Raw genomic sequence first — 27,125 nt, forward strand, 5'->3', positions numbered from 1 at the left:
TTCAGTTCTGACTGAATCATTATTAGGCATAAGAATAATAAGAACATAAACATGACATGATATGTATATTCTTTCGCGTTTTCTGTTGTCTCACTCTAGTTTCGTAGTTTATTAGGCAGACAGGATTTCAATGAGATAGCAGCAAACATGAAAGAATACATAGCAAAATGTTTACATTCATATTATTCTTATGGCGAAGAGAATATTGCATGTGATTCACAATTCATAAAAGTTCCTATTAGCAACCATAATTTCTCACAGGTAGGAAAAAATTCGGAACGTACAGTTGGCCATATTGACAAACATCTCAAACAGTCTTGCCAGTCGGATTTTCATAGAACATTGAAATGCTGCTACATTCGAGGATGAACAATACGGAATTTGTATTTACTTCTTCGGATAATGTATGAAAATGCAGTGGTTGAAACTCGGGGTGGAGAAGAAAGCTTGTCTTCCTTTTTTTATTTTATTTACTGACGCAGAGGTTTTGGTGCCAGTATTTATCTTTGTGCCTGCAAAGCATGCCTGTGTAGTGCTACATATATTCGATGACAGAAGTTAGTTGTGGCGGCACCTACCAGCATTTTTCAGAACTTCCGCTTACTTTGTACTCGATTCTAAGCCGCAGGCAGTTTTTTGGATTACAAAAACTGGAAAAAAGTGCGGCTTAGATTCAAGTAAATACGGTATATGCCCACACAAGAAGGACAAAGTCTGTAAAAGGTCATTTACGGTAATTAATAATGAAAATCTCATGATTTTCAACAGTTATCTTCAACTCATTGATGGAGTCCAATTTATAGAGCACTGAAAGTCAATGACAAATTTAACTTATTTATAAATGAATTTATGTGCCACTTTGAAGCTGTCTTCCCTCTAAGAACTGCAAAGAACTAGTACCAGAGCCATACCAGCAAACAGTGGCTCACAAAAGGAGTAAAAACATCATGTAGGACTAAAAGACTGCTTTATGTTTCTCTCAGAAAGACAAATGATTCTGAAATAAGAGTTCATTATAAAAGATACTGCAAGATCTTAAATGAAGTTCTGATAAAGGCAAAAAGTATGTTCATCAAATCAGAAATAGATAATTCTGGCAACAAAATAAAAACCATCTGGGGTATTATTAAAAGTTGCATGCCTCAGCGATACAGATGGCCGTACCGTAGGTGCAACCACAACTGAGGGGTATCTGTTGAGAGGCCAGACAAATGTGTGGTTCCCGAAGAGGGGCAGCAGCCTTTTCAGTAGTTGCAGATGCAACAGTCTGGATGATTGACTGATCTGGCCCTGTAACACTAACAAAAACGGCCTTGCTGCGCTGGTACTGCGAACGGCTGAAAGCAAGGGCAAACTACAGCCGTAATTTTTACCGAGGGCATGCAGATTTACTGTATGGTTAAATGATGATGGCATCCTCTTGGGTAAAATATTCTGGAGTTAAAATAGTCTCCCATTCGGATCTCCAGGCGGGGACTACTCAAGAGGACGTCGTTATCAGGAGAAAGGAAACTGGTGTTTTACGGATCGGAGTGTGGAATGTCAGATCCCTTCATCGGGCAGGTAGGTTAGGTTGAAGTTAGATATAGTGAGAATTAGTGAAGTTTGGTGGCAGGAGGAACAAGACTTTTGGTCAGGTGAATACAGGGTTATAAATACAAAATCAAATAGGGGTAATGCAGGAGTAGGTTTAATAATGAATAAAAAAATAGGAGTGCGGGTAAGCTACTACAAACAGCATAGTGAATGCATTATTGTGGCCAAGATAGACACGAAGCCCACACCTACTACAGTAGTATAAGTTTATATGCCAACTAGCTCTGCAGATGATGAATAAATTGATGAAATGTATGATGAAATAAAAGAAATTATTCAGGTAGTGATGGGAGACAAAAATTTAATAGTCATGGGTGACTGGAATTCGAGAGTAGGAAAAGGGAGAGAAGGAAACATAGTAGGTGAATATGAATTGGGAATAAGAAATGAAAGAGGAAGCTGTCTGGTAGAATTTTGCACAGAGCATAACTTAATCATAGCTAACACAAGAATCATGAAAGAAGGTTGTATACATGGGAGAATCCTGGAGATACTAGAAGGTATCAGATACATTATACAATGGTACGACAGAGATTTAGAAACCAGGTTTTAAATTGTAATACATTTCCAGGGGAAGATGTGGATTCTGACCACAATCTATTGCTTATGAACTGTAGATTAAAACTAAAAAAACTGCAAAAAGGTGAGAATTTAAGGAGAAGGGACCTGGATAAACTGACTAAACCAGAGGGTGTACAGAGTTTCAGGGAGAGCATAAGGGAACAATTGACAGGAATGGGGGAAAGAAATGCAGTAGAAGAAGAATGGGTAGCTCTGAGGGACGAAGTAGTGAAGGCAGCAGAGGATGTAGTAGGTAAAAAGATGAGGGCTAGTAGAAACCCTTGGATAACAGAAGAAATATTGCATTTAATTGATGAAAGGAGAAAATATAAAAACGCAGTAAATGAAGCAGGCAAAAAGGAATACAAACGCCTCAAAAATGAGATTGACAGGAAGTGCAAAATGGCTAAGCAGGGACGGCTAGAGGACAAATGTAAGGATGTAGAGGCTTATATCACTAGGGGTAAGATTGATACTGCCTACAGGAAAGTTAAAGAGACATTTGGAGAAGAGAGAACCACTTGTATGAATATCAAGAGCTCAAATGGAAACCCAGTTCTAAGGAAAGAAGGGAAAGCAGAAAGGTGGAAGCAGTATATAGAGGGTCTATACAAGGGCGATGTACTTGAGGACAATATTATGGAAATGGAAGAGGATGTAGATGAAGATGAAATGGTAGATACGATACTGCGTGAAGAGTTTGACAGAGCACTGAAAGACCTGAGTTGAAACAAGGCCCCGGGAGTAGACAACATTCCATTAGAACTACTGATGGCCTTGGGAGAGCCTGTCATGACAAAACTCTACTATCTGGTGAGCAAGATGTATGAGACAGGCGAAATACCCACAGATTTCAAGAAGAATATAATAATTCCAATCCCAAAGAAAGCAGGTGTTGACAAATGTGAAAATTACTGAACTATCAGTTTAATAAGTCACAGGTGCAAAATACTAACGCGAATTCTTTACAGACAAATGGAAAAACTGGTAGAAGCCGACCTCGGGGAAGATCAGTTTGGATTCCGTAGAAATGTTGGAACATGTGAGGCAATACTGACCTTATGACATCTTAGAAGAAAGATTAAGGAAAGGCAAACCTACGTTTCTAGCATTTGTAGACTTAGAGAAAGCTTTTGACAATGTTGACTGGAATACTATCTTTCAAATTCTAAAGGTGGCAGTGGTAAAATATAGTGAGCGAAAGGCTATTTATAATTTGTACAGATACCAGATGGCAGTTATAAGAGTCGAGGGGCATGAAAGGGAAGCAGTGGTTGGGAAGGGAGTGAGACAGGGTTGTAGCATCTCCTCGATGTTATTCAATCTGTATATTGAGCAAGCAGTAAAAGAAACAAAAGAAAAGTTCGGAGTAGGTATTAAAATCCATGGAGAAGAAATAAAAACTTTGAGGTTCGCCAATGACACTGTAATTCTGTCAGAGAGAGCAAAGGAGTTGGAAGAGCAGTTGAACGGAATGGACAGTGTCTTGAAAGGAGGATATAAGATGAACACCAACAAAAGAAAAATGACCATAATGGAATGTAGTCGAATTAAGTCGGGTGATGCTGAGGGAATTAGATTAGGAAATGAGACACTTAAAGTAGTAAAGGAGTTTTACTATTTGGGGAGCAGAATAACTGATGATGGAAGAAGTAGAGAAGATATAAAATGTAGACTAGCAATGGCAAGGGAGAAATTTGTTAACATCGAGTATAGTGTCAGGAAGTCGTTTCTGAAAGAATTTGTATGGAGTGTAGCCATATATGGAAGTGAAACATGGACAATAAATAGTTTGGAGAAGAAGAGAATAGAAGGTTTTGAAAAGTGGTGCTACAGAAGAATGCTGAAGATTAGCTGGTAGATCACATAACTAACAAGGAGGTATTGAATAGAATTGGGGAGAAGAGGAGTTTGTGGCACAACTTGACAAGAAGAAGGGTCCGGTTGGTAGGACATGTTCTGAGGCATCAAGGGATCACAAATTTAGCACTGGAGGGCAGTGTGTAGGGTAAAAATCATAGAGGGAGACCGAGAGATGAATACACTAAGCAGATTCAGAAGGATGTATGTTGCAGTAAGTACTGGGAGATGAAGAAGCTTGCATGGGATAGAGTAGCATGGAGAGCTGCATCAAACCAGTCTCAGGACTGAAGACCACATCAACAGCAAGGGCCATGAAAAACTAAAACTCAACTGGTATTGATGGTATTTCCATCAAAGTGTTGAAACACACACACATTTTCATTTGTGTGCCACATCTTTAATGAATCACTGAGACTAGGAATTGTCCCTGATAGACTTAAATATGCAGTGGTGAAACCATTGTACAAGAAGGGTGACAGAAACAAAGTAACCAGTTATTGTCCTATTTCACTCTTAACCTGTTTCTTCAAGATTCTCGAGAAACTTGTACACAGAAGGATTTTTGAACATCTTAGTTAATACAATATGCTCAATAAAAGCCAATTCAGTTTCCAGAAAAACATCTCAACAGAAGTGGCATTATATTCTTTCACCAATGCAATTATTGAATCAATTAATAATAAAATGTCTCCAACTAGAATTTTTTGTGGCCTTTCTGAGGCATTCAATTGCGTAAACCATGAGATTTTTCTGAGAAAGTCAGAATTTTATGGGTTACTGGAGAAGCAGGGACATGGCTTGCCTCCTATTTAAAGGACCGGAAACAGAAAGTCATGGTAAACAACACTAATGGGGAACCAGTGTCTTCTTCTTGGGGCACAATAAACTGTGGAGTCCCAAAGGGCTCTATTCTGGGTCCTCCACTTTTCCTTATTTTCATAAATGACTTTCCAATGTGTACAAGGGCTAAGGTAAAATTTACTTTGTTTGCCAATGACACGACGATTCTTGTAGACAATTCAACAAATACTAATCTTGAGATCACTGTAAATGCAATTTTTCAGGAGACCTTTAACCTGGTTTACCCCTAATGTATTATCAATAAATTTTGAAAAAACTCAATTGATTCAATTCCATACAAGCCTAAGTATCGAAGGTGAGATTAATGTTAAATACAGTGATGGGAATTTAGGAAGAGTGGAGTCAACAAAGTTCCTGGGTCTATGTGTTAATAGCAATCTAAACTGGTCCATACACATTCCTTACCTATAGAAAAAAACTAAGCTCAGCAATTTACACTATTCATGCGATTGCTTCCTTCAGTGGCTTAAATACTGTGAAAGTTGCCTATTTTTGTTATTTTCATGCCCTGATGGCCTATGGAATTATATTCTGGGGAAACCAGCCAAAGGCAAAGGTAAACAAAGAGATAGATACTGTATGCAAAAAGTTTTCTGTATGTGAACTTAATAAATGTAAACATGTTAGACAGGTCCATGCACACCAGCCATGGCCTTCATTTAAATCATAGTGGGAAACAATTTTTGGTTGAAGAAATTTGTCGTCTAGCAAATTGGAGTCACAATAGGCCTACTATAGAAGCAGTCCAAGTACTTTGGACAAATGGGTCATAAAGAATGATGCGATGTCTTATAAAAAGGGTGAAAGAGTTTTTTTTAGGGAAGTAGACTGTATCACAAAAAATGTGATGCAGAATTAAATTGCAAATATAGACTGAAGATTGTACACCAGAATGTACAGTCATTAACAAACAAAGTTGATGAAATAAATATACTCCTCAATAGTCAATGGAAAGATGTTTCAGTGTTATGTTTTTGTGAGCATTGGTTACAAAATGAGTATTTTCAGTACTTAAAAATATTAAATTTTAACCTTGCAAACTGCTTTTGTAGAATGAAATCAAAACATGGGGGAACTTGTATATATGTAAAAGAAAATGTAGATTATAAGAGTATAACATCTGTTTGCAAACTTGGTTGTGAAAGAGACTTTGAAATCTCAGCTGTTGAGTTAATGTCTGAAAACACTATTATTTTATGTGTGTATAGATCTCCTGTTAGCAACATAAGTGTTTTTTTTTCAAAAAAATTGGACCTTGCTTTAGGCAAACTTAAGACAACTGGGAAAACAGTGGTACTATGTGGTGATTTTAATATTGACTTTCTGAGCCATAGCCCTCACAGGGAAATGTTTTTAAATATTATAAAAGCCTACAATCTTTGTCGTACTGTTAGCTCTCCAACACATGTAACTAAAACTAGTGTCACTCTCCTTGATCAGGTGCGTGTAAACATGGACAAGTGTACATCAGAAAACTATAGCTATAGTGACCACCTTTCGCAATTACTGACCATACCTGTAAATCACATTTCGACCAGTACAGAAAATGTTATCCATAAAAGGATTCATAGTGGGAAAAATATAGAATACTTCCAGTACCTAATCAGCGAACAATCTTGGAGAGAAGCATATGATACCTCTAATGCTAACGAAAAGATGGAACATTTTTTGAACATTTTCAAGCATAATTTTGACATAGCTTTTCCACAAAGGAATGTTACTTCTAAAAGCACAGATAGATGCAAAAACTGGACTACACCAGGCATCAGAGTATCTTCTAAAAGGCAAAAAATACAAGCTTGTTTTGAAACACGTCATAAAGGAGGCAAAAATTAAGGAAAATGACAAATATATTATGAAGTCATCCAATAAAACTAAGTCCATGCGGAAAGCTGTGCAGGATCTTACGGGGAAGAAGACAACTCACAAAAATATTGTGATATCACATGATGGCAAGAATGTCACTGACCCTAGGGAAGTTGCAAACAGTTTCAATTCTTACTATGCAACTGTTTCTGGGAAATTAGTGAAGGAAAAATTTGGAAGTCCACCTAATACAACATGGAAAGAACTTTCATCTATTGAAATAAATAATATATCCATGTTCCTCAGTCCAGTGAGCCCAACAGAGCTCCTAAATACCATTAATTCACTGAAGAGTAAGTATTCAACTGGTATTGATGATAGTCCAGATTATATTATAAAAATAACAGCAAGACAAATACTTTCACCTTTATTGGACATATGCAATTCATCCTTATCGTGTGGTGTCTTCCCTCAGCAACTGAAAATGGCAAAAGTAATACCCCTATATAAAAAAAGGTGATCATCAATGTATGGGTAACTATAGGCCTGTGTCTCTATTGTCACGGTTTTCGAAAATTATTGAAAAAGTGTTCCTTTCAAAACTAATTACATTCTTCGACAAGAATAATATTATTTCTGGATGTCAACATGGCTTCAGACCACAGAGATCAATTGAAACTGCCACTTTCAATCTGATAAACCATGTCTTAAATGCAGTGGACAACCACAGAAATATCTCAGGTTTATTCTTGGAACTAACAAGAGCTTTTGATGTGATTGATCATTCTATACTCCTGGGGAAGCTCAAATGGTATGGTGTAAGAGGTGTGCCAAATCAGTGGATTAAATCATATTTGGAATATCACTCTCAGGTAACTTAAATTAAGTACACGGAAGGAAACGAACTCCAGGTACACCTTTCAGAACCATGTGGACTAAGTCATGGTGTTCCACAGGGCCCCATTTTAGGTCCCTTTCTTTTTTTGGTCTACATTAATGATTTCCCATCACACGTTAGGGATTCTGAACCAGTACTGTTTGCAGATGACACCAGTCTATTGATTGAAGGGAATAATGAAGAAAATCTTACTGCATCTGCAAAAGATATTACAAAAGGAGTGTCTGAATGGTTTACCAGAAACAGGCTAATAGTTAATCCCCAAAAAACGGTACTCATGAATTTCCACACCATCATCATCATCATCATCATCATCATCTGAGACTGATTATGCCTTTCAGCATTCAGTCTGGAGCATAGTCCCCCTTATAAAATTCCTCCATGATCCCCTATTCAGTGGTAACATTGGTGCCTCTTCTGATATTAAGCTATTACTTCTAAATCATTCTTAACCAAATCCAGGTACCTTCTTCTTGGTCTACTCCGACTCCTCCTACCCTCTACTGCTGAACCCATGTTTCTCTTGGGTAACCTTCTTCTCCCATGCGTGTAACATGACCCCATCATCTTAGCCTGTTCGCCCTGACTGCTACATCTATAGAGTTCATTCCCAGTTTTTCTTTGATTTCCTCATTGTGCACACCCTCCTGCCATTGTTCCCATCTACTAGTACCTGCAATCATCCTAGCTACTTTCATATCCATAACCTCAACCTTATGGATAAGGTAACCTGAATCCACCCAGCTTTCGCTCCCATACAACAAAGTTGGTCGAAAGATTGAACGGTGCACAGATAACTTAGTCTTGGTACTGACTTCCTTCTTGCAGAAGAGAGTAGATCATAGCTGAGCACTCACTGCATTAGCTTTGCTACACCTCACTACCAGTTCTTTCACTATGTTGCCATCCTGTGAGAATATGCATCCTAAGTACTTGAAACCGTCCACCTGTTCTAATTTTGTTCCTCCTATTTGGCACTCAATCCGTTTATATCTCTTTCCCACTGACATTACTTTTGTTTTGGAGATGCTAATCTTCATACCATTGTCCTTACATTTCTGATCTAGCTCTGAAATATTACTTTGAAAACTTTCAATAGAATCTGCCATCACAACTAAGTCATCCACATATGCAAGACTGCTTATTTTGTGTTCACCTATCTTAATCTCACCCAGCCAGTCTCTTGTTCTCAACATATGATCCATCAATAATATGAACAACAGTGGAGACAGGTTGCAGCCTTGGCTTACCCCTGAAACTACTCTGAACCATGAACTCAATTTACCGTCAACTCTAACTGCTGCCTGACTATCTATGTAAAGACCTTTAATTGCTTGCAAAAGTTTGCCTTCTATTCCATAATCATGTAGAACAGACAATAACTTCCTCCTAGGCACCCGGTCATATGCCTTTTCTAGATCTATAAAACATAGATACAATTCCCTGTTCCACTCCTAACACTTCTCCATTATTTGCCGTAAACTAAAGATCTGGTCCTGACAACCTCTAAGAGGCCTAAACAAACACTGATTTTCATCCAATTTGTCCTCAACTAATACTCACACTTTCCTTTCAAAAATACCTGAGGAGATTTTACCCACAATGCTGATCAAAGAGATACCTCTGTAATTGTTACAATCTTTTCTGTTTCCATGTTTAAAGATTGGTGTGACTACTGCTTTCGTCCAATCTGATGGAACCTGTCCCGACTCCCACGCCATTTCAATTATCCTGTGTAGCCATTTAAGACCTGACATTCCACTGCATTTGATGAGTTCCAACTTAATTTCATCCACTCCAGCCGCTTTATTGCACTACAATCTATTGACCATTTTCTCCACTTCCTCAAATGTGATCCTATTTCCATCATCATATCTCTCTCATTGTACATCGAAATCTGAAACATTACTGATTGTATTTTCACCTACATTGAGCAACTCTTCAAAATATTCCCTCCATCTGCCCAAGGGAGCAACAGGATTCACCAGCAGTTTTCCTGACCTGTCCAAAATACTTGTCATTTCCTTCTTACCTCCCTTTGGAAGACTGCTAATTACACTCCAGAATGGTTTTCCAGCAGCTTGACCCAAGGTCTCCAACCTGTTTCCAAAGTCTTCCCAAGATTTCTTCTTGGATGCTGTAATTATCTGTTTGGCTTTGTCTCTTTCTTCAACATAACTTTCTCTGTCTACCTGAGTTCTAGTATGCAGCCATTTTTGATATGCCTTCTTTTTCCTTTTACAGGCTGCCTTGACTGTGTCATTCCAGCAAGCTGTTTGCTTCATCCTACCTTTACACACTACTGTTCCAAGACATTCTTTGGCCCAGTAGTGTGTAAAGGTAGGATGAAGCAAACAGCTTGGTGGAATGACACATTCAAGGCAGCCTGTAAAAGGAAAAAGAAGGCATATCAAAAATGGCTACATACTAGAACTCAGGTAGACAGAGAAAGTTATCTTGAAGAAAGAAACAAAGCCAAACAGATAATTACAGCATCCAAGAAGAAACACACTGATCAAAATAAAAATCCAGCACAATCTGTAATATGTATAGATAACCAAAACATTAGTGCTGCCAATGAAACTAAATTTCTTGGGATTCATATCCAGGAAAATCTTAAATGGAACACTCATATCACAGCCATAATTCAAAACTAGCAAACATGAGCTATGTGGTAAGAATTCTCTGCAACAGTACTAGTGCAGAAACAGTTAGGGCTGTATACTTTGCTCGTGTACATTCAATACTGAAGTACGGTATCATTTTCTGGGGAAATGTACATCAGGCCATAACAGTTTTCAGGAAATGAAAGGCAATTATAAGAATAATGAAACAAGTGAGCAGCTGAAAATCATGCAAACCTTTCTTTACAGATCTAAAGATCCTACCCCTTCCCTGCATTTATATACTGGAAGTAGTCAAGAATGTCAAAAAAAGCATACTGAGAAAGGAAAACCTTTTTCCTCAAAACAAAAGTGTCCATGATTACAGTACCAGGTCAGACAGTGACATACATGTTAATCATTGTAACACCCCATTATGCCAAAAGGTGTATATCATGCAGAAACAAAATTTTACAACAGATTACCAAGACATATAAAATCTCTTACTGAACTACAAAGCTTTAAAAAGTTTGTGACATCCTACCTTCTGAAAAACTGCTACTATTCAATCTCACAGTGTCTTATGCAAGAAAAAATGTAATTTGTATCTTTAATTGTAGAAATAAGTTATAAATATACAGTACTTCAAAAATTTGTAATTATTAACTGTATAGATCCAATTTGTCATAAAAATTTATAAAATGCATGTTTGACATTTGAAAATCCAATAGCTAAAAAGGTTTCCTGTCTAATATCCTGTGTACAATATATGTACTTAAAAAGAGATTTATATGGACAAATAAATAAATAAATAAATCCTCATAGCCCAGAAAAGAGTCATTAGGATTCTGTGTGGTGTCAATTACAGATATTCCTGCAGGAAACTCTTCCAAGAGCTGGGAATACTCCCAACAGTATCTCAGTACACTTTCTCTCTCATGTGTTTCTTGTGTAAAAACCATTCCCTTTTTGAAATGAACAGCATGTGTCATTACTATGACACTAGGATAAAAAATGATCTACATCTTAAACAAAAGAATCTAAGTATGGTACAATAAGGAGTACACTACTCTTGCATAAAAATATTTAATGCTCTCCCTCAGGCAATAAAAATGTCAGTTACTGATCCACCTACTTTTAAAGATCAACTGAAACAATATCTTCTAAGTAGAACCATTTACTCACTGGACGAATTTATGTATGAGAATATGTGAATTGATTTTAATATAGTGTATGTCTGTTCAATGTAATTTGTAACTTTTTACTAAAAACAATTCTTGTTAACATTTTTTTCTATGTAAAATTATTCATTGTACAACCTATTATTATAAACAAATGTCTCAAATCTATGTAAATGACACATTCTACACCCACATGATTTATCACTAATGAGTCTACAGAACACGAATGAAATAAATAAATAAATGTGAAACGAGTTGGAATCCTATTTCCAATGTCTCTTTTGGTTCAGATTCTTCCTTGGTAAACCATTGCTTAGATAGTTCTTTGGTCTCAGGAGTATACTAATGTATCCATGTTTCATCCACAGTGACGAAACGATGCTTAAACTCCTGTGGATTCTTCCTGAATAGCTGCAGACCACCCTTGCAACACTTCAAACAATTCCATTTTTTGTCAAGTGTGAGCAATCGCGGAACCTATCTTGCGGATATCTTTCTCATGTCCAAATGTTTATGCAGAATATTATGTACCCATTCATTCGAGATGCCCCAGCACTAGCAGTCTCATGCACCTTAATCTTCTGTCATCCATCACCATATCATGGATTTTATGAATGATTTCTGGAGTCGTAACCTCGACAGGGCGTCCAGAACATTCAGCATCACTTGTGCCCATATGACCACTCCAAAAATTTTGAAACCATTTATAAACTGTTCTAATCAAAGGTGCAGAGTCACCGTAATGTTTATCAAGCTTCCCTTTACTCTCCTGAGGCGTTTTGCCTTTCATAAATTAATGTTTAAACACCACACAAAATTCTTTTTCGACCATTTTTTGACAATCCCTTGACTTCCTTGATTCACATGAATGCCAAACACAAAGAAATAGACCAATAAGACTGTAACTTGGTGTGCATTCTTTCCAAAGATGCTACTAACTGAACATGACTTCCATATATGTGCCGGTGGTGCTATCTCTCAGACTTTGCATGGACTTTTCAAACGCCTCTCATACTGGTATGACTACCTCCCTCTTCTCTGCCCCACTCCAGCTGTGCTATTCATGCTATTCATGTAACAGTGGCATTCCATTCAGAGCTGCCGGTGGTAGCAGTCATGTGTACGTGAGGTGAGGTTGCTTGTGTAAATTTATGTATGTTTTTTCTGTTCAAAAAGGCTTTGGATAAAAGCTGTTGCGTGTAGCAGTCCTTCATAGTGCAATCCAACGTGTCTTCTTGACAGTCAGTACTAATTTATCCTTTTCATAGTATGGTTGATATTCCAACTTTGAGACCCATTGTTTGATTTTGCCTAATAGCTTTTCTTCCATCCTACAGCCACGTATTATTTTCCTTTGTTACTACCTCTGAAGAATTACTCCTCTCAGTGTCAGTTCTTTCTCTACCTCCAAGTGTTTATTCACCGCCTTTCAAACCACATACATTCTGACTTCTGAGCCCCAAAAAAATGGTTCAAATGGCTCTGAGCACTATGGGACTCAACATCTATGGTCATAAGTCCCCTAGAACTTAGAACTACTTTAACCTAACTAACCTAAGGACAGCACACAACACCCAGTCATCACGAGGCAGAGAAAATCCCTGACCCCACCGGGAATCAAACCCGGGAACCCGGGCGCGGGAAGCGAGAACGCTACCGCGCAACCACGAGCTGCGGATCTGAGCCCCACTGTAACAATGATCTATCTCATGAAAAACACATGGCTATGTGAATGCACAGATTGTTGGTGCAGCATCTCATGCCCCAAATTCTATTTGCTGATAGTTATAATTTTTCCTATTAACTTTATTTCTTCGCTCATCCTCGCATATTTTTACGTTTTATTTTCCACACCTACCTGTTCCACATGAACTCCCATACCTCATCCATCCATTTTCCCCTTCTTTTTGTGCGTTTATTAGTATTTGTGTGTGTTTGTTCATATTTTTACATATTCTCAAGTATTTGTGCATTTTGACACATCTGTATATGTTCTTGTGTAGCTGTGCGCGTTTTCTGCATGCCTGTGTGTATTTTCATGCACCTATTTCTGTTATGCAGCTCTCCTCATGACCATTCAGTACCTTCATTTGCCTATGTGCTACATCATTTCGTGTTTCCCCAATGCCATCCCTGTCACAATGAAGCCCGGCTCCATCTTCCTGCATCAGTTCAGAAAAGTATCCCTTTCCCTGGCTAAAACCCAATCCCACATCCTTTTGCTTAAATGTTGCCTAAACCATGAAATGCCCCCACTCTCACCCCCAATGGCCAAACCATAAAAATTCCTTTCTCTGGATCCCACCCCTTCTTTCACAATGATCTCCACCTTTTCAGATTCCACCAGTCCCTGCCCTTATGTATGTGGTACTGTGAAAACATTTCCATGTGACAGTCATATCAGAAACACCTCTACTCTCTCTGCAAGATATTGCTACTGCGCCATCTCTTCTACATACATCCCTTCTGGGAAACTGAATCCCTTGCTCTCCAGCACCTGGAAGGGTGTTCGAGACACCACCTCCATAAATTGTCTAACCTGCTGACACCCCACTGCCACCTTGGAGCACTCCTATCCAACCCCTATACTACCCACGCCATTCCTCCTCATCAACTTCTCTTAGCACCCAGACCCTGGCTCACAAAGCCTTTCAACCTGCCACATCCCCAAAACTCCCTACCAACGCTCCAAATCCAGAGCCCAAACAATCCCAGAACACCATTGTTAACCTTGCCATCAAAATTCTCAGCTTCACAGGAGCTTCAGTCCTATCCAAAAGCCTCATCTTTAGCTCTACATCCAAATTTAATAATGATGGACTTGTCAAAGACCTACTCTCTTTCTCCTGATCCCTGTAGTGGTAACTCTTCCTTGCCACCAAACCCTACAGCTAAAGCCAACCTAATTCCAACAATGAACCCTGCCTCTCTCATTTCATACCACATACAAACATGATACTGTGCCCTTCCCACCTAACCACCCTCTGGTCACTTTCCAGGAATTCCTTACCTCTAATCTGGCTTCACCATCCTTCCCTAGATCCCTTCCTTACACCACCAACCTTTCAACAGAGGGAAGAACTGCCATACACAGTCTCAAAAAAGATCCTGGCCTAAACATCCTCCCAGCAGACAAAGGCTCCATCACTGTGTCATGTTGAGTTGCAGTAAGTATCTGGTGGAAGGCTTCTGCCAATTACCTGACTCGTCCATCTATAAACTCTGCCAGAGTGATGATATCCCAAGAGTCCAACATAACCTCCAATCCCTACTTAAAGCCTTAGGCACTTTCCAGAACCTCTCCCTGTGTCCATTTCTCTACTCATCCCTATGACTGCCCACACACCCATCTTCTACATGCTCCTCAAATTTCACAAACCCAAAAAACATGGAAGCCCCATTGTACCTGGTTATTATGCCCCCAATGAAAGGATTTTGGCCCTCATTGACCAACACCTTCATCCAATTGCCCATAATCTAGTATCCATCATCAAAGATACCAACTGCTTCCTTCATCAACTCTCTACCATCCCCACTCCTTTACCTCCTGGTTCCCTACCTGTCACTGTTGTCATGCCCGTGGTCTTGTTGCAACTGAACACTGACTTTCCCAACGTCTTTCAGACTCCAAACCCAATATGTCAATCACCTAACAAACTGTTATCCTAACAACTATGTCTCCTTTGGAAGGGAAGGTATACAAACAAATCTGCAGCACAGCCATGGACACCTGCATGACACTCTCCTATGTCAACCTGTTTATGGGCAATCTAAAGGAAACCTCTCTAGTCTCCCAAAACTCTCCCATCCACTTCAGCCGGTCCTCTGCAAGCCAATGTGCCACCTTCTTACATGTTGACCTCCTGTCTGATGGCTCAATTGACATCTATGTCCACATTAAACTCACCACCCACCAACAGTATCTGCATTTTCACAGCTGCCATCCCTTCCACACCAAAGAATCCTCCCCACACAGCCTTGCCACCCAGAAATATTGTATGTGCAAGATATGTGACAAAAACTCCCTTTCCCAGCTTTCACAGTATGCGGAATGTCTTAGCAAGGCCTTCACAAACAGGCACTATACCCCAAACCTAGTCTGCAAACAGATTTCCTGCCCCCTTCACCACCTGTTACCACTCCAGACTGGAACAACTGAACCATAGCCTAGTCACAGCTTTTATTATCTATCATGATGCCCTGAAATGAGGGACATTCTACCCAAGATCCCTCCTAACTCTCCTGAAATGGTGTTCCATTACTCAGCTAAACACCACAACATACTAGTCCACCTTATGCCACTTACAATCACAACCCCTTGGCACAAGCAGAAGACCCCAGGTGCAAGATCTGCCCAATTGACTCAGCCAGCACTTCCTATTCCAGTCCTGTCACAGGCTTATCTTACCCATCAAAGGCCAGGGCACCTGTGAAAGCAGCCATATCATATACCAGCTATGCCACAACCACTGCACAGTTTTTTTTGTTGGTATGACTACCAACCGGCTGTCCACCAAGATGAACAGACACTGCCAATTTGTGGACAAGAGCAAAGTAGACACCCTGCGGCACAACGCAGGCCATCTGGATCCTTACCGCCACCAGCAGCTTTTCTGGGAATGTGCAGATAGGAGCTATCCTCACAACAGATTTTCTATTCCCAAAATTATACCAGCCTTAAACTATGGGAACCTACCCCATATCTTCCACCCAACAGTTGCCACCCCCTTGTCCTATCACCTCCTCCACTTTCACATTCACTCATCCTCTTTGTGTGCTTCTCTCTGCCAATTTTTGCTGGTGGTAGCAGTCATGTGTGGATGAGGTGTGTTTGCTTGTTTGAATGTGTGTGTGTTCTTTTTTGCTGAAGAAAGCCTTGGCTGAAAGCTGTATTGTGTAACAGCTTTTTCATTGGGTCTGTCTGAAGCTCAACAGGTCATCATTATGGTGAGTAGCAGTCTATCTTTTTTCTAATATTGTAGGTATGCAGCAATTTTACACAGAAAGCCTCATCCAATGTGTGCCAGGACTCAGGTTCCTATGATGTATTGAGAGGAATAATTAATGTTTTACTTCAAGTCATGTCTGTGCTATAACTCACTGCTCTGAGCATGGGCACAGTATGCAGAAAACCAAAAGTGTAAGGGGAGTGAGCATTACCCACTAGCAGCTGACAGCAAGGAGTCTATTGCAGCTGTAAAGTTTATGATCTAGGAGAATGGCAGAAATTTGGAAAGGAAGGGATGCAAAATGGGACGAGAGCATTCCTTGTGTGAATAACTTTAACTATGCAACTGTATAATCATGATAGTATTGAAGCTGACACAATACTTTAAAAAAGTCTGATTGCCGAAAAATTGTTGTGACTCAAATAAAAAGAGAGGTTTTATGATAGCAAGTGCTTGATGCATCATAGGGTCATGATATAAATATCTCATGTGACAGCAAAACTTATAGTGTGCTTTATACCAATTACACTTCTGGGTACAGTACAAAAATACTATTACTGACTCAGCAATTACAAATAGGGAAGCTCTAATCAGAATTTACTAATCTATGAAGTTTTAATTTTTGTTTCTAAGTCCTACAGCTTTTTACATACCCCACAAGCCACTATACAGTGAACTGAACAGGACACCTTGTACCACTGACGGTTACATCCTTTCCTGTTAAAAGATATGTTGCTGTGCTCTGTGAGCTGCATACAAAAGTATTTAATTGCCAGTTGGTGATTCAATATGTTTACATGCAGTTCATTGTGCACAGCAAGATGCCTTTTAATAAATACTAACAAGCTGTGGAGCATTGAGCATACAAGATTTTCACATTGCCTTTCTTGTCCCATTCAGAAACAGAGCGAGAGAAAAATGAGTGTCAGAACTTAAATCTTGTGTATCCATTACTAATGTATAGCACTTAAAGAGCTGTTAGATGCAAGTGAAGTATAAGGCCTGGGACTTCATTCCTCTTCTTGTGAATACAGTCACTCTCTCTTTCTTCACATTATACCAACAGTAATGTGATAAAATTAATGATCTAAAGTAGTTCAGTTTCCATAACTTCCAAATGATGTTCTGTTAAAAGCTTATCTTTCAAAATAAATTTAGATTTGTCTCTCCCTGGTGTTGATTTGAAAAGTTGTTTTTCTCATTTAGTGGGCTTTAACAGAAAAGGCAAAATAAATTTTAATTGTTATCCTTTGTACTGTGCAAGTTGCTCTATTTTGCTTCCTCAATCATTGTTCCAATTGTCTCTGTAGTAATTTGTCAACTCCGTCTTTTGGAAAGGCAGGGCTTAAGGAAAGTGTAAGAAATTACTGACATTTAACAGGCATTACTCAAGATACATTTAAAGTTTCTGAAAACTAGTCATGTAAGTATACTGTTACTGGAAGCATTCAAGTGTAGAGTGTTTTGTATTGGGTGCACCCTTGTGACGGATGATGATCTATAATGCCCATATCTGATTCCCCACCCCCTCACCACAGCCCCCTCCCCATCTGTTGGATGATTCCTGGAGCTCTGCATTTAAATGTCAATAGAAGTTTCATCCAGGTATTATCATAATTCTCAAAGAGTGGCACAGTCTTCACACTGTGGCAGAAGCATTGCCAGTGGTGTGCTTCATGCTGTAAGGTTATGGTCCAAACTGTTCCTGACTCCCCCAATCATCACTACACAATATTCTTTATGAAGACCTTCCTCCAAAGATTCTACATCACTCATGACATCTCTGAGCCCTGAACTTGGCTTAAAATATTCATTTCTTGGACTTCACAATCCAGAGCATACTTTACTAGTTCAGACATTTCCTCTCATAATTATTCAGTCACAGAAGGAACATCCAGGTCTTTTTAACCATCTAACTACTACTACACTTAGCTTCCTCTTTTTTGCTTGTCTTGCCAGAGTGTTTCTGAACTCCTTGAGTTGTCTGCACACTTTTGTCCATAGTCTCCAGAACAGTTTAGCTACTGGAGGCATCTAGACTAAAGACAGAGACTTGCAACATTTCTTGAACCTCTTGTCTCACTTGGCAGGTTGGACACAGTCCACTCCTCTGCCTCTTCCTGCCTTTATGGCTGACAATTGCAGCTCCCTAACTTTATGGTTGATAACTGTAGCTTTCAACTGTTCTAATTCTGTCTGTAGTACTCCTAAATTACCTCTAAATTGTAAGATCAGGGCTCTTTCTCTGTAAATTATAGGCACAACTGCTACAGCACCAATGATAATACTATCACTTGTCACATCTCCATTCTTCAAACTGTTGACAGTTTCTCACTACTCTGTTGCATTTTCTACTCTTGTCCACTGTAAAAATATTTTTTTTAAAAAATTTAGATTAAAAAACTACCAAGAAGATGTCTATAATGCAAATTCTCATGTGGACAAATATTCAGACAGAACAGAGGTAAATGAAACAAATCTTTGAAAGAGAAAGATGCTCTGCTGGTCAAAACTTCAAGGAAAAAGATGTATTTAAGTTTTAACAGCTTTGAAATCAGTTTTGTTTCCCTGGATCATGTAATATCATGCCCTGGTGTCTCAAAGAAGGTAGCTTGTTCTCAGAAAAAAATTGTCAAGGACATTAATTTTAATGTTAATTAAATATAGCACAATATTGTACGCTAAGAAGACTAAAACTTGAGGAAAATAATTTTCTGTGATGGATCAACATTTTGTACAACAAAAATTGTGGCATTTCTTGTGTTTACACCTCAACAAGAATTGTTCACCCCTTTTTTGTATATCCAGTGAGAAAACTATTATGTCTGCACCAGTAGATGAGTTATGGTTTGAAAAAAGATCGACATTTTAACTAGCTGCAAGTGACCAAACTTAAGCCTCACAGAGTGTGCATGAGTTGAGATAATGCCATCTGCAACATTCTCATCATAAACCTAATCTGGAACTATGTATATGGATAGGGGAGATTGCTGACAACAGTGTCACTACATGTGTCAAGAACTACAACAAGATGTGAGATATGTGTCTATATCTCACATGTTCCAATTTTATGTCAATTTGTTGCATAACATATGCAAAACATAGACTGCTTCTCACCATACAGAGGAGGTATTGAGTGGTACATAGGCTCAATGAAATTGACTGCTAAAATGTTAAAGCTTTCAGAAAAAAGTCCTTCTTCTGCAGTAGAAAACACACACACACACACACACACACACACACACACACACACAAGTAAATCTCACATACACATGGTCACAGTCTCAGGGCCCTTTTTACTCTCCTCACTCATTGTTTCAATTGTGTCTGTAGTTATTGGGCAGCTCTGTCTTTCAGAAACATAGGGTGTAGTGATAATCTATCATCATGCCCTAAAATGAGAGACATCCTACCCAAGATTCTTCCCACACCCCTAAATGGTGTTCTGTTGCCCACCCAACCTCCACAACATCTTAGTCCATCCGTACACCACTCCCAATCCCAGCCCCTTGCCACAGGGGTCATATCCCTGTAGAGGAGCCAAGTACAAGTCTGCCTAATCCACCCACCAAATATTTCCTATTACAATCCTGTCACAGGGTTGTTCTACTCTATTTGAGGCCAGGCCTCCTGTGCAAGAAGCCATGTCATATACCAGCTCTGCTGCAATCTCTGCACACCTTTTTATGTTGGCATGACTACCAACCAGTTGTCCATCAGAATGAATGGCCACTGCCAAATTGTAGCCAAGAGCACAGTGTACCAGCCCATAGCACAACATGCAGCTGAACATAACATGTTTCACTTCAATGGCTGCTTCACAACCCAGGCCATCACCAGCTTTTCTGAACTGCACAGGTGGGAGTTATCCTTACAATGCATTCTCTGTTCCTAAAATTATCCCAGCTTCAAATTATGATAACCTACTGTCCCTAACCCTCTGCCCAAAAGTTCCCATCCCATCTATCCTGTCATTTCCCGCCAGGTCACGTCCCCTCACCCTCGTTGTGGGTTGCTTTTTGCCAATGCACCTGCCAGTCCTTTACTATCTCTGCCCCTCCACTTTCTGCTCTACCCCTTCCCCCTCCCTCCCCCCAATCCAGCCCTCCCACAGCTGCCCAACACTGTGCATAGCAACTTCGTCCTGCCACTGTCTGGTCCCTGCATGTTCTGCCAGACAGTACTCTTCTCTACCCCCTGCCCATACCCTGCTATCTTTCCTCCTTCCTTGCCCCATTCTAGATTGCTGCTTTCATTCAGTCCAACAGCTGCTGTCTGGTGAGAGTGGTAAGAGATAGCTGTCGTGTGTGTGAGTTGTGCCTGCTTGTGTGAATATGTGTATGTGTGTTTTCCTTTCCTTTCTGGAGAAGACTTTGACCAAAAGCTCGATGTGTAACAGTCTTATTGTTGTGCCTGTTGGGAACTCATGTCATCTTTACAGTGAGTCGCAATCTATCCTTTTCATAATTGATCAAAATATAAATCTCACTTTCTCTTAACATATCATAAAATATTAGCAGTCTTGATGTAATATTGATTTTAAGGATTGAAATACTTTGCACCTCATCTTACAGTATGAACATACCTGTACATAATCTTCTACTGGGAAAAAGTATCGAAGAAACATGTTTTCTGTTGAACCAATGTAATTTTCATTCAGATATATGTCAGCAATTGTGTCCACTCCATTAAAAAGTAGAGTAATGTTCCTTTTATTCTTGATGTCAGAACTGACTGAAATCAGAAATTGTTACATATTAGTGAAGTTCTATAGAAGACATACAAAAAGGATTAGAAAAAAAAATAGTTTTTCTAACTGGAATGTTGTCATTGATCACATTGTCTTAAGAATAGAACACCCTCTTCTCTCTCTCTCTCCCTCTCTCTCTCTATGAGTGTGTGTGTAAAAGAGAGAGAGAGAGAGAGAGAGAGAGAGAGAGAGAGAGTGTATGTGTGTGTGTGTGTGTGTGTGTGTGTGTGTGTGTGTGTGTGTGTGTGTGTATGTGTTTTACTGGGTGGGGTGGGGCATGTTTGAAAAGGAGAAACAGTGATGTGTACAGAATATAATAGATATTATAAAAAAGGTTTTACAAACTTTATCTCTTCACTGTGTTAGCAATGTGCTATTACTATGCTGCTTAATACAGTCTTATGACATCTAACTGGAACCTAGAAAATTAGAAAAAGATGTACTGTTGCTTTCTGATCATAAAGAGACACTGTTTATTTGTATATAAGATCAGTGAAATGGACAGCTAAAATGCTATATGTTTAAAATCGTCTAGCACTTCACAATACTTCCAATATAGTAAGCTACAAATACACTTCTTTAGCAAATGCATGGTCAATGTTACCAATAGGTCAGTGACTCAGCCTAGTACCTTTGTTGTTGTCAGAAAATCTTTTTGGGTTTTATGCCTTTGAAGCCTTTGGATTTTTAGTCTCGGATTCCATAGGTTGGTATCTGCTGAAGTCCCCTATCAATCACTGGAATCTCTGTGCTCAATTTCCAAACTTGATCTTTCTGAAGCTTATCACCAGTTACCCTTGGATGAGAAGTCCAAGTTTATTGTAGTTCTTAATACTATTTTCAGCCTGTAATAATACAATGGTTGATGTCTGCGGTGAAAAGTGCCCCCACAGTTTTTCAATGATATCTGGAACGGGTCACGTCCACTTTTCCACACTGTTTCACCTACCTGATTGACACTGTCATAGCTGAACATACAATGAGCAACCACCTGCATAATCTCTGGGCCCTTTCTCAAACACTTCAGGCCATGGATCTGTGTTGCAGTATGCAGAAGTCTAACTTTTTCCAACCATATTTAGAGTATCTGGACCATAACGCAGGGCATCCAAATCCTGGTGTGTCTGGTCAGGGCCATGAGGAACCTGCCACATCCCTCATCACTGGGAGAACTGCGGGCTTTGTTGGGTAAAATTGCCTACCACCAGTTCATTCCCGGGACATCGCTCACTGCGCACCACCCCACCTCCTTCTCCACAAGGGTGCTTCCTTTGTCTGGCTTTCAGTGTGCGACCATGTCTTCATTGTACTGAAGGACCATCTCAGGTCAGTATTTTGTCTAGCTACTTTTGATCCCAACAAACCATTGGTTTTGGCTATGGATACCTCACAGAGTGGCAGGGTGGCAGTCCTCACTTACCAGAATGCAGATGGATTGCAGCAGCCACTGCTGTTTTCATCCAAAACTCTCAGTTTAGCACAGGTCCACTACTCTCACATCAAGAAGGAGGCTCTGGCCATTGTGTATGTGGTCATCAAATTCAACTTTTTCTTGTAAGGCACAGTATTCCATTTTCTTGCTGACCACAAGCCATTAGTTTTGTTATTTAGTCCATCCAACCAGGTCCCCAAAAAGGTGACCCACAGTTTGGCCTTGTTCCTTTCCAAATATCACTATGACATCCATTTTCACTATGCTGGGCACTATTACAATGTGATTGTCTTATTCTGGCTGCCTATTAGCCTGGACACAAATTTGATTGAGAGGAGCACAGGTGTTTTCATTTGGATATCACCTCCTGCCAAATTGGAGATGTGTTTCCAATCGCTAGTACCTGGCACACCAAGGCCACATTGTCTGACACTATCCTCAAGCAGGTCATCCACTCTGTCTATCGGGGGTGGTCATCTTGTTCTCAGGCCTTGTTTCCAATCTGCTTCACAACTAAGTTGTCTTGTGCCATCATTTCTCAGTCTTAAGAAAGGGTCTTCCTCCTCTCCATGGACAGCACATCTCACAGGGTGGCTGGGAGTTTGTGACAGGAGTTCTTACAGCTGTTATATAAAGGTCACTGGGGTGTTTCCTGCACCAAAACCTTGGCTTGCAGACATGTGTACTGGCCTAGCATTGACCAGGAGCTTGAGAATTTGGTTGCTGCATGTCCCCAGTGCACTAGTCAACAGGCAGCTCCCAGGGCTTTTTTCTCCCCATGGCCTCCAGCTACCCAGCTCTAGGAACGCATCCATATATATTTTGTGAGTCAGTTTCTGAATGCATTTTGGGTGATTGTCATTTACATGTTTTTGCATTGTCCATATGTGGTTCAGAGCTCCCTGGCCTCTACCAAAGTCAGTGTACTTTTGAAAATGTTTTCTGTGGAATGTCTCCCTGGTTATTGACAGCAAACCTCAGTTCATAACAGCACGTGACAAAAACCGTAAAAAGAACTCATGGGTAACTGAAGGCATCAGGATTGCTAGTATTAGGAAGAGGAAACTGCACATGCAAGCAAAGCACAACCATGATGCATAGTTTGTCAGCTATGTAAACAAATACAAAAGAATATTTGGTAGAGTAGTTAAACAGGCAAAACAAGTGTCAAACAGAAAATACATATCAGATGTGACAAATAAATCAAAAGCTGTGTGGCAAATTGTCAGGAGTGAAACAGGTGCAGAAAAAACAAAAAGTTTTAAACATAAATTAGATATAGATGGGGAAATGATTACAAACTACAGACATAATAGCGAAGAATTCAACAGGTATTTCATAAATTCTAACAAAATTGACAAACTCCCTCCTCCACACATATAATGCAATATAATGCAGCACAGATCAGTAGAATTCCAATTCACTCATGTATCCGGCTAACATTATAAAATCTCTAAAAAATCTCTAATCTGTAGGTTGGGATGAAGTCTCAACAAAAATAATAAAGGCAGGATGTGATAATATTGCACCCCAACTCTGTCACATAGTAAATCAATTGTTTGATGAGGGCCGCTTTCCAGATAGGCTGAAATATGCGGAAGTTCGACCTATCCACAAAAAGGGCAGACAAGAGAAGATACAAAATTTTCACCCAGTATCAGTACTATCAATTATTTCTAAAATATTTGAGTGAGTAATATGTAACTAACTAGAAAAATATGATAAAAAACAAGATTATTCTTAATAATCAGTATGGATTTAGGAAGCGCCGAAGCACTGTGCATGCTATTAATGAACTAATCACTAAAATAAGCAAATGCCTCGATAACAAGGAGAGCGTATCCGGTATCTTCTGTGACCTCAGTAAGGCATTTGATATGGTAAACCATAAGCAGCTGCTCCTCAAATTAGCTTCTTATGGTTTCCATGAAAAATCTTTAGACTGGTTCAAGTTGTATCTCAAAAATAGTAAACAAAGGGTAGTTATACAACATAAGGGTGAGAAAGCTTGCTGTAGATGGAAGGAAATACAAGCAGGTGTACCTGAGGGGTCCATACTAGGCCCATTACTGTTTCTGTATTATATAAATGACTTGCCAGGTAAGGTAACTTCAGATACGATTCTGTATGCAGGTGGCTCAACAGCAGTAATCTGCTGTAAGAACACTGAAGAATTACCACAGAGAACAAAACAGACTCTTCAAGAACTAGAAAACTGGATCGATAATAACCCTATGAAACTAAACAAAAACACAAATTGTACACTTCAGGAAGACAGAGAACTGATAACTGCAGAATCTGTCCAATTTCTGGGAGTGACCATAAATAAAAACTTGTCTTGGACTGATCATGTGGATTGCTTTCTGAAGCAGTTAAATAGTTTTGCTTATGCAATGAAGGTTCTGAATAAAGTAACTGACTTAGCTGTTAGGAAAACTGTGTATCATGCATATTTTATATCAGTTGTAAGATATGGCATAATTTTTTGGGGAGCTGAAAAAGGAAGCCTCCTCAGAGTGTTCAAGCTACAGAAAAAATTATCAGAGCTATGACTGGAACAAACAAGAGACAATCATGCAAACCTTTATTTGCAAGCCTTGACTTACTGACAATTTCTTCCATGTTTATATATGAAACACTTCTCTTTGAGTTAAAAAACCCACATCTTTTTGTGGGAAATTCATTTACACATACTTATGAAATAAGGCACAAAGAAGATTACATGTTACCCTGCCACAGACTAACATTAGTTGAAAATACTCCATATTACATGACTTTGAAGCTTAGCAATAAAATCCGTTCAAAGTTGGAGGACTGCAAGCTAGAATCCACCTGTGTAAACACAGAAAAATATTTAAAAAGTAAATGCTACTACAGTGTGGATGATTTTATAAACGAGGAAGACAAGTAGGACGTATTACATCTGTTTTGTTTTCTGGTTTTTTCTACATTATATTCCATGTGTATTCTTATGTTCCCTTTTAATGTAACTATATGTTCTTTTTATATGTGTCCATACTTATAAACTATGTATAATGTGAACTATGTATCTAAATATCTAGATGTAAACATATATACCACTTTTGTGAAAGTATGTGGTCTTTGAACTATGTCAATATTTATAAATTACAGAAACAAACATGAAAAATACTTTAAAAGAATGATTTCAAACCACTGTGGACATTTTAACAAAAAGGAAGAAATCTAACATGTAATTATCTTTTTATGCTGTAATGTGCGATTGGGAGCATCTGTATGCGTTATTTTAATGTATCTTGTTTTAGGTATACTTAGCTAGGCGTAGATATATTCACTGACCACTCACCAATGTTCCAATCAAATGATTGTATATAACATGTCATGTGACAATAAAGATTCTATTCTATTCTATTCCTGTCCCAGGTGTTTTGTGATTTCTGTGTGGGTCAGGCAGTCACCACATTTGGTCCCTCCATTTCATGCCCGATCAAATGGAGAGGCAAAATGCATGTTTCACACCTTTAAGACATATGTGAAAAAATATCTGCAGAACCTTCTCACGAAGGAGATGTTTCAGTTTTTTTGACTGCCTACTGAATGACTTCTATGGATTCCTGTAGCCCTGTTGAGCTTCTCTACAGATGCCAGCCACAGATGCTGCTCAACATCCTTCATTTGTGATCTGCTGTACTGAGTTTGCACCAGGCACAGAAGTCTGAGTGTATGGTTTTGGCTGGCACATCCACTGGTTGCCAGCAATCATCAAATATCAGAACAGCTGCCGAGTCTACACACAGAGAACTCAAGACTGGGAGGCTCAGCGTCATCAAAATCAACTCCAAGTCCAGGTGGGCACTCCTCCCCTCTCCCTCCCCCTCAGCTAGGCAGCACCGGTGCCCTGGTAACTGGATGCCACCTGTCCACTGGTGTTCCAGCCTCCTCTTCCACCAGCGTCTATACCTCCACCTGATGAGCATGCAACTACACAGCTTCTGGCTGTGGCTCTGGTGCCCCTCAGCAAGTGAACATGCCCGTTACAGGTTCAAGGTCTCCTGTGTGGCCCTAGCCTTCACCTTCACACCTCCACTAGACGTTTCCAGGGATCTCAGGTTGGACTGCCCATCACCAGTCCTGTCATCTCATGCTTTGAAGGGGGCCATGGGGCACTCCTCATACTGGCCACTTTCACCCATGTTCTAAGTTCTCCAGCAATTGGGAGTTTCTGTCCCCTATTGCCTCCAAGGCCTCCTTGGGCTTGGATGCTGTCTCCACATCATGGCCATATCTATCATGTTAAATCGTGAATGTGTTCATCATTGTTGTAACAAACAGTAATAATGGAAAGTTTGTATAAATCATGTTAAGTGTGAAACAGTAAAACAAACTGCAAAATTCAAGGATCTCTGCACATATATCTCCTCTGTATACATTCCTGCAGTATAAATAAATGTTTATAAGCAAAAAGAAGTAGGATATTATGTATCACATTTTCATCTTGGTGTCATATAAATTATTGTAAATATCCTTTAATTTTCAAATTTGTGTCTTTTATAGAAAAGCTGCAGTTGTAAACTATGGTCACAAAGATACTGTAAAAACTAAAAACAGTTTTTTTAACTAGATTTATTGTTGTAAATTGATAAGTA

At 39.3% G+C, this 27,125-nt stretch overlaps 1 protein-coding gene across 1 annotated transcript in view; it reads right to left on the reverse strand.

Annotated features, from left to right (window-relative positions):
• Window positions 1–27,125, reverse strand: part of LOC126260229 (beta-mannosidase-like) — a 267,698-nt gene that overhangs the window by 175,044 nt on the left and 65,529 nt on the right. Inside the window, exon 3 of the mRNA XM_049957531.1 lies at window positions 20,904–21,052. Within this exon, the coding sequence (XP_049813488.1) occupies window positions 20,904–21,052 (149 nt within the window). The remainder of the gene's footprint in view (window positions 1–20,903; window positions 21,053–27,125) is intronic.

This window comes from Schistocerca nitens, chromosome 5, assembly GCF_023898315.1.
Source record: "Schistocerca nitens isolate TAMUIC-IGC-003100 chromosome 5, iqSchNite1.1, whole genome shotgun sequence".
Classification (NCBI taxonomy): Eukaryota; Metazoa; Arthropoda; class Insecta; order Orthoptera; family Acrididae; genus Schistocerca; species Schistocerca nitens.